This window comes from Acomys russatus, chromosome 17 (genome assembly GCF_903995435.1).
Source record: "Acomys russatus chromosome 17, mAcoRus1.1, whole genome shotgun sequence".
NCBI lineage: Eukaryota > Metazoa > Chordata > Mammalia > Rodentia > Muridae > Acomys > Acomys russatus.
This window is the reverse complement of record NC_067153.1, coordinates 323,552-338,804: the sequence shown is the minus strand read 5'-3', so window position 1 is coordinate 338,804 and position 15,253 is coordinate 323,552. Positions and strand designations below refer to the sequence as shown.

Here is a 15,253-nt window from a genome sequence, read left to right as displayed (position 1 = left end):
CAGCATCCCAGGGATGTGGCCTTGTGACTAATAACCTTCTTAAAGATGTGAACACTGAGGTGTAAATAAGTTACATGACTTCCCACATCACAATCAGAAAGCAGCAAACCTAGAACTTAATATCCCACTGAGGCTTGGGAGTCCGGCGCAATGGTGAGGCCCAGATTAAATCTCCAAAACCACAAACAAATAGATTTTAGTGAAGTCTATCCCTTAGCTGCCCTTCTGTCAAAGGGACACATGTAGACAGATCCCATCAAAGCAAAATACTACAGGTTGGTAAACAACTCTGAATTTCAGTGTGCAAAAGAATTAGGCTAGTCAGGGTAAATCAAGGAGCTAGCACTTTGTTATTCCATCCTGCACACACATTAGATGAAATAAAATTAGAAACATTGAAACGTTCACTACACTCCTGAGAGATTATCGTATCACAACAGGACTTTGCTATAAGCTGGAAAACTGAAGCTCTCACTTGAGGACAGAGTGTATAGACTACAGCCTTGGCAAATAACCTTGCAAGGCAGTTAGGTGACAGTCACAAATAATGAGTGAAAAGTACAGATCACAATCCAAACTCCAAAGCAGGAGGGCACAGACAGTCCTCTTTAATATTATTGCCCTTCAATAAATTCATTTTTAAAAATCATCTCATAAACAACTTCTCTGAAAATGGCTAGAACAATGCACTTACATGATGCAATAATTTAGGAAAGTAGTCTTCAAGAGGACACTGTTAAAATATTAATCTATTTCCAATGCTGGCAAAAAGAACATAGCAAAGGGAGGAGGGAGCAGGAAGATACATGGTAGATGTAATGTGAATAAAGTATAAAAACAAAAACAAAACAAAAGAACACAGCAAAGAATCATTTTTACCTCGGCCATGGGCATGCTGGGCTCACCTGCTGCACACTGCTGACATATTTTTAGTGTAAAAATCTGAGAAATGCTCTTTATCCCCCTACCTCCAATAGCAACCTTTTCCCCATCAGAAAAATTCAGTGCTAACTCACAAGGGTTCTGCATCTACCATGGAGTCTTATCTCCAGGAAGCTTTAATCTCCATAATATTTCTAACATTTGCAAACCAACTTGATTTCAGTCCCTGATCCTTCTTGTTCTACCAAATCCCTGGGCTCTTGCAACTTCTTCCCACAACTAGCTAGAAGGTTCATGAACCAGCAAAGGAATTAGCTTAAGTACAGATTTTGCTAGAAATGAGTAAGGTAGCTAAGTATCAACTTAAATTATTCATGTAACACAAAGCACATGAGCCATACTGCATATAACACATGCTCTGTTAGTGATTCAGTTCTTCATGTGTGTCAAAACAGTAACACAAGGGACCAGAAAAGGAATGCTTGATGAAAACATAGGTTAAACTATGGCACCTTGGTTAAGCTGCTAAACCTCCCTCTAAATGTCAAATCAGGGGCCTGTGAGATAGCTCAGTAGGAATAAAAGAGTTGCAGCCAAGTCTGACATCCTGAGTTTTATCCTTAGAACTTATATGGTAAAAGGAGACAAACAGCTCCTAAAAGTGACCTTTTGACCTCCACACAAATACCAGGGATGAACATGCTTACGCGCGCACACACACTCACACAAATAAATTAAAATTTAATGTTAAAACAAAACATAGCTGGATGTCATGACAGATGCTGATAATATCACTAAGGAGGCTGAGGAAAGAAGACCACAAAGTTACAGGACAACATGGACTACATAATAAGACTTCACCTCAAAACAAAACAAAACAAAACAAAACAAAAATTCATCAATTCATTTTTTTAAAATAACTATTCCAGCTCCAATATCCACTAGGTGTTCCAAGGTTTGAAAAGGAAGAATCCAAGAGAATACAATGAGAATTATCGTAATGCTACTAAGTTCTTGATCAAAGCTGGCCATCTACAATGGACATCTTGACATTAGAAGCCTAAAGCATACACTACATGGAGAATGTGACTGACTAAAGTACAAAGTCTCTTTCTTCTCTCATATAAGCAACAACATACTCTAGGGAATTCTAAACAATTTCTTGCTCTTGTGCTTTCTTTATATTTTACTCTCCTGATGTCTTTCTTTGGAGATCAGACAGGAGAAAAGACTAAGACCAACAGCACAATTCTGAGGTTTTCCTCCATCATTTGGCATCTTGTTGAAGGCTTTGCTTTCCTTTGGAAGTGGTCCTTCTTTCCGGATTGTAGCTTTCTGGAAGTTCAGATTCTAGAAATATCTGACTGGACTTAGACAAAAAGACACATAGTTTACATGCCATGTCTGTTATGCATAGATCCAGTTCACCTTCCCCTCTCCTAGGTAAGTGAATGTGGATTAGAGTAGACTCAAAGTAAGCCCCAAGTGATCATTTGTTTTTAGTTTGAAAAGCCAGGTGGGAGCTGTGCCCTTGGTAGACATATACTGATATACATTAAGTATTAACAATCGATTAAACATAAAACTTAATCTAATAGCTAACCAAAATAATTACAAAATCTAACCAAATATAATATAAGCAAAGCAAAATATGTCTTTTAGATACATGATGTCAGAAGTTGGATATACATTTTTAATACATCTGTGAACTTAGTTCAGTTGGTGTTTACAACTTAAGAATCCAGTGCTGGCTTTCTTTTAGCATTTTACAATTATAATATCAAGAATTACTCTTGGCTTTCCTGTCTTGATGAAATTTGTTGTGTAAGATTTCTGTGTGCTTTAAGTGTAAATCACTTAAGTGTAAATCAAGTAACACAGTGATGATGAGAGAAAGCAAAAATACAACTGAGCAGCATACCCTGGTCAAATCAACAAATAACTGCTCCTGTATCTGTGACAATGTATGCCACAAGCTGTAAGTGATAAATGCAAGACATATCCAACATATTTGTATATATACATTTTATGAACTTTCATCAGAGACTATTTCAGAATCACAAAGCTTAAAGCAAAATAAAATAAACACGCTTAAAATGCCAACATTTTATGTCAGATATTAAAGCTAATCTTCAAAGGAACAAAATACTAAAGCTAAATATTAAAGCCAATCTTCAAAGTATCAAAACAGCAAATATTATAAGCCTCAGTTTCAGAGAGAGAAACAGGTTTAGAAGTGCTTAGAAACATCTCTGGATCACGTGACTTTTAAATAGTGACACCAAAACTAAACTGTGATTTACAGAACTCCAAAGCCTGAACATGATCTCTTGCATTCATCGGAATTCAGGGGAAGGGGGGGGGGGATTGTGACGCTACAATTCCATGTGAGTTAAAACCTATGTGTTACAGCCCCGCCTTTGTTGGACTTTCACACACCTGTTACCCATACAACAATACTGTTGCCTAACAACTTCATAAACAGTGCTTTGGCTTCCTAAACATGTCAAGTGAATTAAGTTATTGGCACAGATGTATGAACTCTAATATAGTAAACCTCTTACCAGAATTTAAGAAACAGTGTAAAAAACTTTTCCATATGCTTGTATACGATGGTTTTCTGCATCTGTTAAGATGTCCATACTACTATCTCCCCTTGAAGTGTTAATAACAGCACTGTTTTTCTGATGTCAAGGCATCCCTTGAATAGATCTTATATGGGCTCATATTGTTCTTTTAATAAACATTGTGGATGCATTCAACATGGCAACACATATTTAAAATTATGACATCAGTGGTGAGTGAAACTGACCTATAATTTGTTTTCCTGTACTTCTCTGACTCTGACATAGCATCTTACAATGGCATTCCCCTCCATCAACTTGCCATGATGATACATTAGCTTATAGGAATAGGGGAAACCACTACATGCTGGGTCATGAGCATCCAGAGTAATGTAACTAATTCTAGTATATGGTGAACACTATGTTCAAGTTAACACATTATTGCTAGCTATCGCAAATGACTTATGTTTCTGTAATGTGAGAGAATTGTTTGCTTCAATAACAAACTCTGGAATATTTTACTTTAAACATATTTACAAAATAAGCACATATAACTTTTATTGTTAATTAAAAACTCAATAATTATTTGGCAATGGTTTAATTACTTATTAAACAGACTAATCTAACATTTCCCCACCAATACCCTGAAAGAAGACAGAGAAACCTTATGCCTCTGAATGTCTGGTTGTTCTCTCAATCCATCTGAAGAATGCAGGAGCAAGTGTGAATGAGCACTGGCAACATGCTAGGGCTTTGCATCTGTGTCCTGTTCATCTTTTTCACTATTTTGTCATGGCAATAAAGATGAGGTAGGAAGCACACCATGCTGCAAACCAAAAGGTGCCCAGCAATCCATGTCTGCCAAGCCCTCCAGCACCCACGCTTAAAGTTTCAAGGTCAAGAGTGGTTGGCCAGGTCCTGGCTCCTACCTGAGCTCAGTGCTGTGCAGAGCAGAGTTACAGACAGCACCCGTTCCCTCACATGGCTCCAATCTTGATGAGAGAGACACAGGAGGATAGGAAATCTTAAAGAACACTTCATGTGGTATCTGTATTTCACAATCAAGAACCCAGGCCAAGACCAAGGAAGAAAGAAAACCACCCAGTGCCTTCTGCCATTCACAAGTGTTCTTACTGCACCCCCAAAACAATCAATTTTCATGTCATAAAATCATTTGAGGAGTCCAATTCACTCACACAAATGCACTTTTAAGTGGCATGGGGTTTTGTAGTTTGTATGAGCCCTGGCATAATGAATGAACAACAGCAAAGCACCATCACGGGAACCCAGGCCTGATGGCTTCCCAAGGCTAAACCATTTGTGCACTTGCCCAGCCACAGCTGAGAAATCTGGAAGGGATACAGGCCAGTCCATAATTATGGGGTAACCTCTGATTCCCAGGGGTGGCTGACTCATTACAACCATCAGAGATGCTTTGTAAAAGATACACATTACCCCACCACACACACTCACTGAGGCTCTGCCTTCCTAAGTTTGAGATAAGCTTCTGAGATTTGTGTTTTTATGTCCTTCCAGCGATTTGGTCGTTCTGTCCTTCCTATTTACTATAACATAAGAAGGGGAAGTTGAACTGGAACAAACATGAAAGGCTACTAAGGCTTGGGTTTAATGCACAGAATTCTAAAGGAAGAATGCTTAAAAGTCAGCTGTGTCAAAGGAAAGACTACAACAGTGACCAGAAAGAAGTAATTACGATGTGGGACTAGCATGGAGCAGCTTACAACTCTGGCCAAGGCATGCGGACTCCAAATCATGACAAGGTAGATTTTGGGCCACCATTGCCCCGATGAGGAGCTAATGACAGAACTGACCAATTCTAGGCAAAGGGTGGTAACTACACAGCCATTAAGTAGACAGAGGACTTGCAGGCTTGCTGAATGAATGGATCAAGGATTCCTTCAAAACTCCAATTAATGAGACTAGAATTAAGATGATGTGACAGCTTAAAGAGTTAAAAACCAGATGACTTTGTTTTCAGTAAAGGCTCTTCTTCATGCTGTGGGCTTTCTTCTGAGACTTTACTTTGGCTCCTACTCCACAAAAGAATGAGATGACTTTGAGTTACTGGAATGTACTGTTGGCACAGGTATGACTGGCAGGCCTTCTTTCTGCCTTGGGAAGGAGAGAATGATGGGCAAGATCTTGTAGGTTGGCTTTCTGGCAGCAGAGAAAGGACAGCTTGGTGAGAACGTCTAGTCAGAGACATTGCTCCCAGGACCTGCTGGATCACAGCCAGCTAACACACCAATGGCACTATGGCTTGACTAGACTCCTTGTAAATCTTAATGACAGGCTGACTGGGCTCACTATGGCCAGGTCAGCCTCAGTACATACAATCCCAAGAAGATTGCAAGCTACCTATGATCAGGTCTGGGGGTGTTTCTGGAGGCTTGAAAATGAGTTTTGCTTTTTGGAAAAACTAGCTGACCTTTTAAACTTCTTTCTCAATTAATGATTATCCAAGGTGCCATTTGGGTAATCATGTTACACCGTCCCCCGTTAAGCTGCTCTTTGAGTGGCAGACAACACCAAAACAAGGTGTTCTACTTTGATTTGAACATCACATAATGCATACATGAATAATTTTTTAAACGAAAAGAAAAAGGCATAGCAGGTCTCATAAGCAGGAGTTGAAAGGCAAACTCACATTCCTTCTTGAACACCCATCTTCTGGGCTTTCCTTCTTAAATGACAACTCTCTACTGCTAACATTGGACTGAGAGATAAAGAGCCTTTGTTTCTCTCAAACTCTCCAGCACAAGTAATTTGCCCCATTAGAAATGACAAAATACATTTAAAGAAAGACTGCTAAGAGCTATAGTGTTTCAGCTTTAATTTCCTTTCTGCTACAAACTTTCCAGAGCCTGGCTTTCATAATGCCTTCTGAGGTAGTGCATGGCTCCAAATGACTTAACAGTTTCTTTTAATTTACAGACATCTAAGCGTGTTTATAAAATTCCACCAGCTCAAAACGCTTCCTTTCCTTCAACATATTTCCAGTTCGAATTATATGTTTATAGAAGTCTGCCCTGTATTATTTCTAAAGATAAACAGTCATGTAAAAAATTGGACAGAAAGCCTAGCAGCATGCCACTACTGCCCCACACAGTTGGCCTTTTCCTTTACCATCCTTCGGGCAGTGAAAGTCCTCAGCTGCCAGTGGAAAGCAGGAACGGGTCACTAGGGCTAGATTTCCCTGCTAGCTCTGTTTCCTCGAGAAGGGGGCCCCTGGTTCCTTTCCCCAGTTTTGAAACTTAGTGCCTGTGAAACTTTTCTCTACTCTAGCTAAGTATAAAACTAAGAAACTCACTAGCTGCAGAGATTTTTTTCTTGATAAAAGAGTCTTTGAGCTGAGACAATCAGTACTTTGAAATACTAGGACACCACAGTAGTTTCCCAATTAAAATACAAAGGGTTGGAAATAATGATCTGTAACAGCTAAACTTTTAAAAATCATGTCCTTCAAGTCTAGGTATACATATGCTGCTTTAGGTGAAACAAATGGAGACAGGACAACGATGTAAATGGCCTGTCAACTAGTTTGGGTTTTGAAACAGCCTTTACTGAGAAAGACTGACTCGCTGCCCAACAAAGGCTCTATGTAGGATTCTCAAGTTAACATTTCAAAAATATTTAATTACCCTTTGAATGATAGTTCAGGGGCTCAAAACAAAACCTTCCCAATAAAGCTGCTCGCTTAGAAAACATTCAGTTCTGGTTTGAACTAAGAAAATGGTAGAGCCCCAAAGATAAGAGATTTCAGGGGTTATCTGGCAGGGAAAGGAGACAAGCACATTTCAGGTAAAACAAACAACAACAACAAACCCCACCATTCCTTAAGGGCTTATTAAGGCCGTACATAAACTCCAAAGGACTTTTCTTCCTAGTAAATCGCTGAACCAGGTTCTGCAAAGAAAAGGTCCCCCGACTCTGCACAGCTTTACAGGAATCCTCCCTGGGAAAGCATTTAATTAAGCTGTTCCTTTGCCTTATTATTATTATTTTTTTAAGTAAACACAGATTAGCTCCCTTTTGGTTTACAGCAAGCCAAAGTTCAGAGATAGCTAGGAGAGATTACTAACTCCAATGGATTAAACATCATTTGCCAGGGAGAAATGCCAGCACATCTCAGAGTTGTATTTTTACACCTCAACAGCCCAAACATTCACCTATCCTATACAGTTTCCAATTCTATGTTCCACAATCTAGAACAATGTACAGCGAGCGACCTGCTGAACCACACAGCAGCGCCCCCAACCCCATCACAAATGCCCATGTCCTGCTGGATGCCAAACATTTCCCAATCACCTAAAATCGTCAAAAGGGGAGGGCCTCCTAAACCCAACTAAAGATCAACAGCATCTTCGAAGGGACCTTTCCACTAACTCGAAGTGGACACATTACTAGCACTCCCTACTTGAGGAAGCAGCCCTAGGGCTGGATGCGAGCAGAAGGTGCTTGTGTTTCCCCCTGCCAAAGCAGAGCCCACGTAGGGGCTGCTGAACTATTGCGAGCCTGGGAGGCAGTTACCATTAGAGGGCGTTCATTGGGCAACTCGGGAAAAACAAATTCCAACAACAGAAACACAGTCATGAGGAGAAAATCAAGTTTCCAGCGCCTCCGAGAGGGGAAGATGCTGGGACTGGAAGAAGACAGTCTCGCTGGAATTGGAGACTCACACAATCATGAGGGTGGCAGGAAAGAAGTCTTCATCCCGCCCACCCCCCCCAAGCCAGAGGCTCTGAGGGCCATAGCAATGTCATAAGCACCTTCACCTTTCCATCTTCCAACATTCGAGTGTCACTGGTACTAAGATTTCCTCTCTTAGAGGCCAGGGCCTCGCTCCACGAGGAGGGTTCATGGAAGATGCCGGAGTCTATGCCGGAAAAGCGCCACACTGCTGCCAGCTACACCATCAACTTCGACTCCACATAGTGTGGGAGCCTTGCCACAGCAACAGGGGGCATTAAACAAATGAACTTTTAGAAACTTTCCTCTCCCGATACTCTCGGGTTTCTTTAACATGGGCTCTGTCTCCTTAAACTTGCCTTCAATCGTGTCAAAAGCCTGGATTGGGGGGTTTGGTGTCTAGAGGAACATATTCTCCCCAAAGTTTCCAAATCACCCCTGGGGCTTGTCGGGCACACAGAGCTTGCAAGATCCCTTCCTTGCCTTTAGCAGTGCTCTAGTAACCAGCAACTCTTAGCCCCCTTTCCTTCCTGGACCACACCACAAAATCCCCCAAGGGCGTAAAGTTGGGAGTGACTTTAGGGGCCTTTGAGGTCACCAAACTGCAATTCTTGTGCTCCTGTCCCCGAAGACATGGGGTAATTCCCTGTAGCAGCTCAATTCTGATAGAGGGAAAAAGAAGGTGTGGAAAAGCAAGCTCATTTGTCCCAGCAGATCCTAGGCAGCCCCACATCTAGGGGTGGAGGATCCCCCAGGTGGCGCTCCCCAGTTACCCTCTGGCTCCTCTCATAGCCTGGGCACCCAGAACAGCACTCGTCCCCGCTCGGCCCACTCACCGTCTCTGCGGACACACAGGCCATCAAGCCCAAGGTGAGCAGGATCCAGGCTCGCTGCATATTCCCCGGGGACCTGGCTCGCAACCCGGATGAAAGGAAGCCCAGCGCACGGCCTAGAGCGATAGGAGCTGAGCCACGCTCGGCTCGGGGTCGGATTCTCGGCTCTAGCTGCCTACTCCGGCTCCTGCCTTAGGTTTCGCGCTGCGCCTCCAGAACGCGGCGTCTTCTCACTTGTTGGCTTCTGCGCTCCCAACCTGGAGTTGCTGCTTCGCGAGGCTGCTTTCCTGGTCTGGTCCAACTCGGTGTTGGGCTTTCACTCTGCGGACTCGGTGCTTGGGTCCCGGTGCAGTCTGGTTTGAAGCAAGCAGTCAAAGGGTTGAAACGAAGCTGCTGCTGAAGTTTGGACTGCAGAGCGGCGGAAACGCGCTATCCGCGCGGCCGAAGCTCCCAGAGTATCTGGAGTACAGAGCTCTGCAGCTGGGTTAGTGGCTTGGCTACAGCGCCCCTCCTTCTGCGCGCCTCCGCCTCCCGATCCTCCCTAGATCCCTCCCCTCTTGGCGTCCTCTCTCTAGTCCTGCTCTGCCTCAACCTCCTCCGCCCCCACTCCCTAACCCCCTTCCTAGCCTGCAGCTTGGGGGTTCCTCTAGGCTACTAGGGGAAAGGAGGCTGCTGTGATTCCAGGATAAACCCGGGAGAAAGTCTTACAGGATTACACAGCGATTGGCAGCTTCCAGAGCCAGTAGGAGACCGCGGTTCCACGCTGTGGCTGCCCCAGGAACGTGCCTCTGCAAACCCTAGCGCTCTTTCATTTTCTCGCCATCCCTTTCCACTTCTCAACGTCCTCACTTCTCTCCGCCACCCTTCTGTCCCCCTCCCCACCATTCTCATTTCCTTCGCTTTAATTTTCAGAGGGAAAATCGGTGAGGGGCTGATGGGCACACTGAGCGTTTTCTAACTTGTGAGGATTGGGTAACTAGAAAGAAAGAACGATGATAGTCGGAAAAAAAAAGAGAAACTTTATAGATTCCCTTCAAGCAATTACAGTGCCGACGGATCACTAGATCATGAAGACTGCAGTTCAGAAAAAATGAAAATAATTGTAACAAGTTCGTGTTACGATTACCCTCTGACTCCCCGCTCCCTGCCCCCCCCCCAAACTAGAGGAAGGAGGATCAGAAAACACAACTCCAAAGTTCAGAGTCATTAAACGTAAAAACAAACAAACAAACCACATTTCCTGCCGCTCACACTTTGTGCCTACCCCACCCCACCACCCCCAGGCATCTAAGCTAATTTTGGAAGCAACAAATAGTAATGAAAAATTAGATAGAAAAGTTCAGAGAAGATAAAGTCTTTTCTGGCTTTAAGAGAACAACGAGACTGATCTGAAAGCATAAATGCTGTGTGGTGCTACAGAGCAGGTAGACACACAGAGCAGGCAAGCACAGACCCTTCTCATTTCTACTGTTTCCCTTTTTTATTTAGGGACTGAATAAATTATGGCTTTTCCCCTCCTGTAGTATCCATTCGTAGAGGCCAGGGACTTTTCAGTCTTGGTAACTACTTTATTATCAAGGATACATTAAAAATACACAATAACTATATTGTAGGTAAATACTACTCCAAAACTTAAGTCATACCATATAAAAAGCCCTTCTAAAACACACACACGCACACACGCGCGCGCACAGACACACACGATACAGACATGAGGCCGTAGTCATTTTAGAACTCAGACTAAACTGTGATCACATCTTAAGTGACTATTACGATGTTTTAGTGATACATCATCGTTGTTGTATCAAAGGAAAAAATAGCAGGAGAATCATAACCCTAAGTTAAGAGATCAACTCTGGTTCAGATAACAACCTACCAACTTCCTGGGGCTTATTAGCAGCTGGAAAGGAGAAGTGGGGAAATAGAAGAGAAAGATTCAACTAAGGACATATTTGTAAGGTCAACACTTGGTGGTGGAAAAACACCATTAGAAGTGAAAGGTGCTATATTTTTACAAGAAAATTAACACTGTATTAAAGCTCTTAAGTCAAGAGACAGACGAGATGGTGTTGTATAAAACTTACTCCAAGATTGCAACATTGCATCCTGCAAGAAGCTTCTTAAGCAGGAAGGTAAACTACACAAAAATAGCTTCAGGAAATCCCTGAGACTGATCACATTCACTAGATCTCCCCCAACTAAAGAAAGCAATAAAAATTGAGAGTCCCCAACAGGAGAGAGGGAGGGAGACCGAAAGACAGAGTGAGGGTGGAGGGCTACCTATAGGTGTGCCTAATGCCTCAGGTTCCCAGCTTTGTGAGCTGTCATCCATGCTGTGGTGGATTTCTAGTGATGCTTTTGAGTAATTTCTGCTCCCGTAAGTAACCCTTCACATGCATGTTCTTGTAAGTAACACCAGTAAAACAATTTTAGTTCACCAAATTGGAGCTTAGTGGTATTTGATCTGTCATGGGTTCCCTATCTGGGGTGACTAGACATGTGTGTTATGTTTATCTGGGAAGTTTTTTGTTTTGTTGTTTTTTGTTTTGTGTGTGTGTGTGTGTGTGTGTGTGTGTGTGTGTGTGTGTTTTGGGTTGGTTTTTTTTTTTTTTTTTTTTTTTGTCACAACTTCAGATGTTGGGAACATACACCTCTCTCACAGAGGTGTGTTTCTCAGTGCTCACATTGGCTGGTAACGGCAGATCCAGGGATCTGAAGCCTCTGGCCACCACAGCTACATGCACGCACCACAGCCACAGACACATTAAAATGAAATGAACTGTTCAAATCTAGAAGTTATCACCTCTTTCTCCACAAAGGACATAGTCTATTTTTCACACCTGAGACTAGGTCACACACCCACACCTCCACTATCCCCAACAATTAGCATTTGGAAACTTCAATGGGGCTACAATTTGGTGAGAATCTGGATAAAGACCCTAAATAATAACAGACACAGAGAACTTGGAATAAAAAAAAACTATAATAGCAATTTCTACATTGAGGAAAAACTGGATTATGCATTCACTTATTGGTTTTGACAGTTTACTGTTGTTTATCAAGCATCTATCTAACAAGTAGCTCTGATTAAGTTTGTACATAAAGCGATAAAAATTAATAAGCAGCTATATTTAAGGAAGGGATGTATCTGTCAGCTTCCCTGATGACAAACTCCAAAGCTCTTGGCTTATTGGACTCTCGGTGACTTATATTTGAATAAAATAACACAAAATTGAGCCTTTATCTCATAAAGGAATTGGTATCATTTTGATAGTCACTATAAAGTACATGGAAATAATTATTCATGATTTTGTGTTCAAAATTATTGATCAGTAAAGGGGATGAGTGGGTAATCTGAGCGTATAATCACTGGTTCCATTTGAGTTGGCTATTGACATCAACTATGCCAAGGAGCTTGGGGAAGGGTGTTCATCAGAAATGTGTCTAAATCTGGAAATAATAAAGGCATAGTTATACATTCACTAAGTGAATTTTAAAAAAAAAGTTAAATTTTATGAAATACAGTTGATACAGAAAAGATTGCTGCGACTAGACTAGCAATCATTCTCAGTATGTTCTGATGCCCTCCAACTCACAGACATCTTAACTGATGTCTTCCAAGCGGCTTTAATTGTGTCATCTCAGAAGAAAATATGTAAAATGAGGGCCAGTGATACAGTTCAGTAGGTTCTGGCCGTTGCTGTCAACCCTAACGGCCTGAGTTCTGTTCCTGGAACCCATATGATGGAAAAAGAGAATCAACTCCCAAAGTTTTTTCTCTGACTATTATGTGTGTGCCATAGCATCACACATGTACACATAAATGTGTTTAAAATTGAGAATTAGAAAGCATATGAAACAAGTTAAATCTAGAGAATAGGCAAGGAAATGAAAAAATTAAAGAGAACTGGACTAATTTTTTAATTCACATATTTTATGTTATATCAATGTATTTTGTCTGCATGCAGAATTTATGTATGTGTGACATGTGCCGGCTCTGCCCAAAGAGGTTAGAAGAAGTCATCACAACCACTGGTACTGGAATCACTAATGATTATGAGTCACCAAGTGGATTCTAGGAACTGAACTGGGATCTTCTGCAAGAGCAGCAAGGAGTCTTAACTGCTGAGCCATCTCCTCAGTTCAAGAACCAGATAAAAAATTTTAAAAAGAAATAAATGCCACTGAAGATAAAGTGTTTCATCTAAGCTGGCACATTAGACTCTGTCACTGATATATCTAATGTCAATTAGGACCTTGAACAACCAAGTGCTTCATTCGAAGATGAGCTGTCACTTATGTGAAGCTGCAAAAGCGAAGGGATGTCACTTAGCAACGTTTGGTTGTTCTTCCCTTTGCTGTTCCATGGAATGCTACCATGGGTCTAGGCTAGGAATTGATTTGCAGGAATCAACCTGGAAAGTGATAGAACATGAAAAAAAGGAAACTCAGTCAGCTAACTATTAATAACTCACTGCTAATAATGGCAGGTAAGCTGAGGACGTGACAAAAATCTGCAGGCAACCCCTCTCCAGGGAAGTTGGATGGTTTCAGTTCTACATAATTGACAAGGTACTGATGTTTAACAAAACTCATGTTTCCATTGCTATTAAACAGATAAGAAAGACAAGGAACTGTAAAATACATAAATTATCCCTTGAATAGGATAGGAAATGTAACACTTGCATCTGCTACCATGTACAGTACAGTTATAAGACAATCAGCAAACATATCTGGCCATCTTGCTAGGCACTATTCAGATAGTGAGTGGTTAGAGTATTTGTTTTTACCTGTTTAATTGGGTTTTCATACCTCTATCTCTCTTCCAACACTTATCCACCCTAATCCCTTCTAACGCCCAAACACTAGGTAGGAGAGAAAGAAGGTTAGAGAGGAGAGGGAGCATAGACCTCTGTAGGCTGCTTCCTGCTGAACCAGGAAGTAGTTCCTGGAGAACAGTCCAGTGTTTGTCATCAGAATTTACAGCAATCCAGCAACCCAGTAATAGCCAATGCAGCCGCAGCAGGGGCAGCAACAGGGGGAGTAGCAGCCATCACAGGCCCTCATGGATCTCTCCTGTTTATACCCTCTCAAGAGTTCCCAAAATTAAAATATCTTCAGGTAGCACAAATCCCACCCCTGCCAGATTACAAGGCACATTATAGTTAGCTGCTGTGGACAATCTGAAGCAGCCCCATATCCCACAACTAGGATTAAAACAAAAGTATATTCATATAACATATCTGGGTTTTGAAACCAAAATTCTCAACACAATGCATTTTCTTAAACCATTAAAAATTACATGTTTAGAGTAAAAGGTGGTGGGGCATGGCAACATACACATGTAATCTCAGCAGTGATTAGTCTAATGCAAGAGGATTGCAAGTTCAAGGCCAGCCTTGGCTACAAACTAAGACTTTATCTCAGAAGAAAACAAAAAGTAGGAAGAAAAACAAAAACAACAACAACAACAACAAAAACCCCATAAAGTCATTTTGTACAAATGTTTGGCAATGTGCACACATTGTTTAATGATGAAATCAGGCTAATTAGGTATCTTTTGTTTGTGATGAAAGGAACTTAAATTTTGTTCTTTTAGCTATTTTCAAAAATGGTTACAGAGGAAGTCTTAAATTTATTCCTCTTGTCTAACTGAAATTTTTAATCTTTTGGCTGACCTTCATCGTAGCTGCTGGTAACCACTGCTGTATACTCTGCCTCTATGCATTGAATTTTTATAGATTCCACATATCAGTGAAGTCATGTAGCATGTGGCTTTCTGTGCTTGTCTTTTTTACTTAACAAAAGGCCCTCCAGGTTCAAGTATATTATCACAAATAATGAGATTTCCCTCTTCTTAAGGCTAAATAGAGTCCCATTATTTATACTACTGCATTTCTTTATCCAGCCAGATCTACTTCTTCCATTAGAATCTTCAAGATACCTTTGATTCCTTAAGTAAAATTCCTCTTTCTTTATTAAAAGCTATTAGAAGAGTGTTTCTTCAGAGGAAGAGCTGCTCTGGGGGAGAGGGCATGTCGGGGGAGGGGTTGGGAGGAGTAGAGGGAGGGGAAATTGCCTTTGGGGTGTATTATATGATAGAAGAATGAAATTTTAAAAAGAAGAAGAGTGTTTCCTCTGTTGCCAACAAATAATATCAAAAAAGATATTAAAATGAAGCAGAACTATAACTACCTTATCTTCAATCCAGGCTAGTAAGACATTCTTGTCATTTGTTGATCAATGTGGCATATATAGTTCCAG

At 41.4% G+C, this 15,253-nt stretch overlaps 1 protein-coding gene across 1 annotated transcript in view; it reads right to left on the bottom strand.

Annotated features, from left to right (window-relative positions):
- Positions 1–9,499, bottom strand: part of Sdc2 (syndecan 2) — a 92,914-nt gene extending 83,415 nt beyond the window's left edge. The window contains 1 exon segment of the mRNA XM_051159449.1: positions 8,993–9,499. Coding sequence (XP_051015406.1) covers positions 8,993–9,052 — 60 coding nt within the window. The 5' untranslated portion in view covers positions 9,053–9,499.
- Between the last annotated feature and the right edge of the window lie 5,754 nt (positions 9,500–15,253).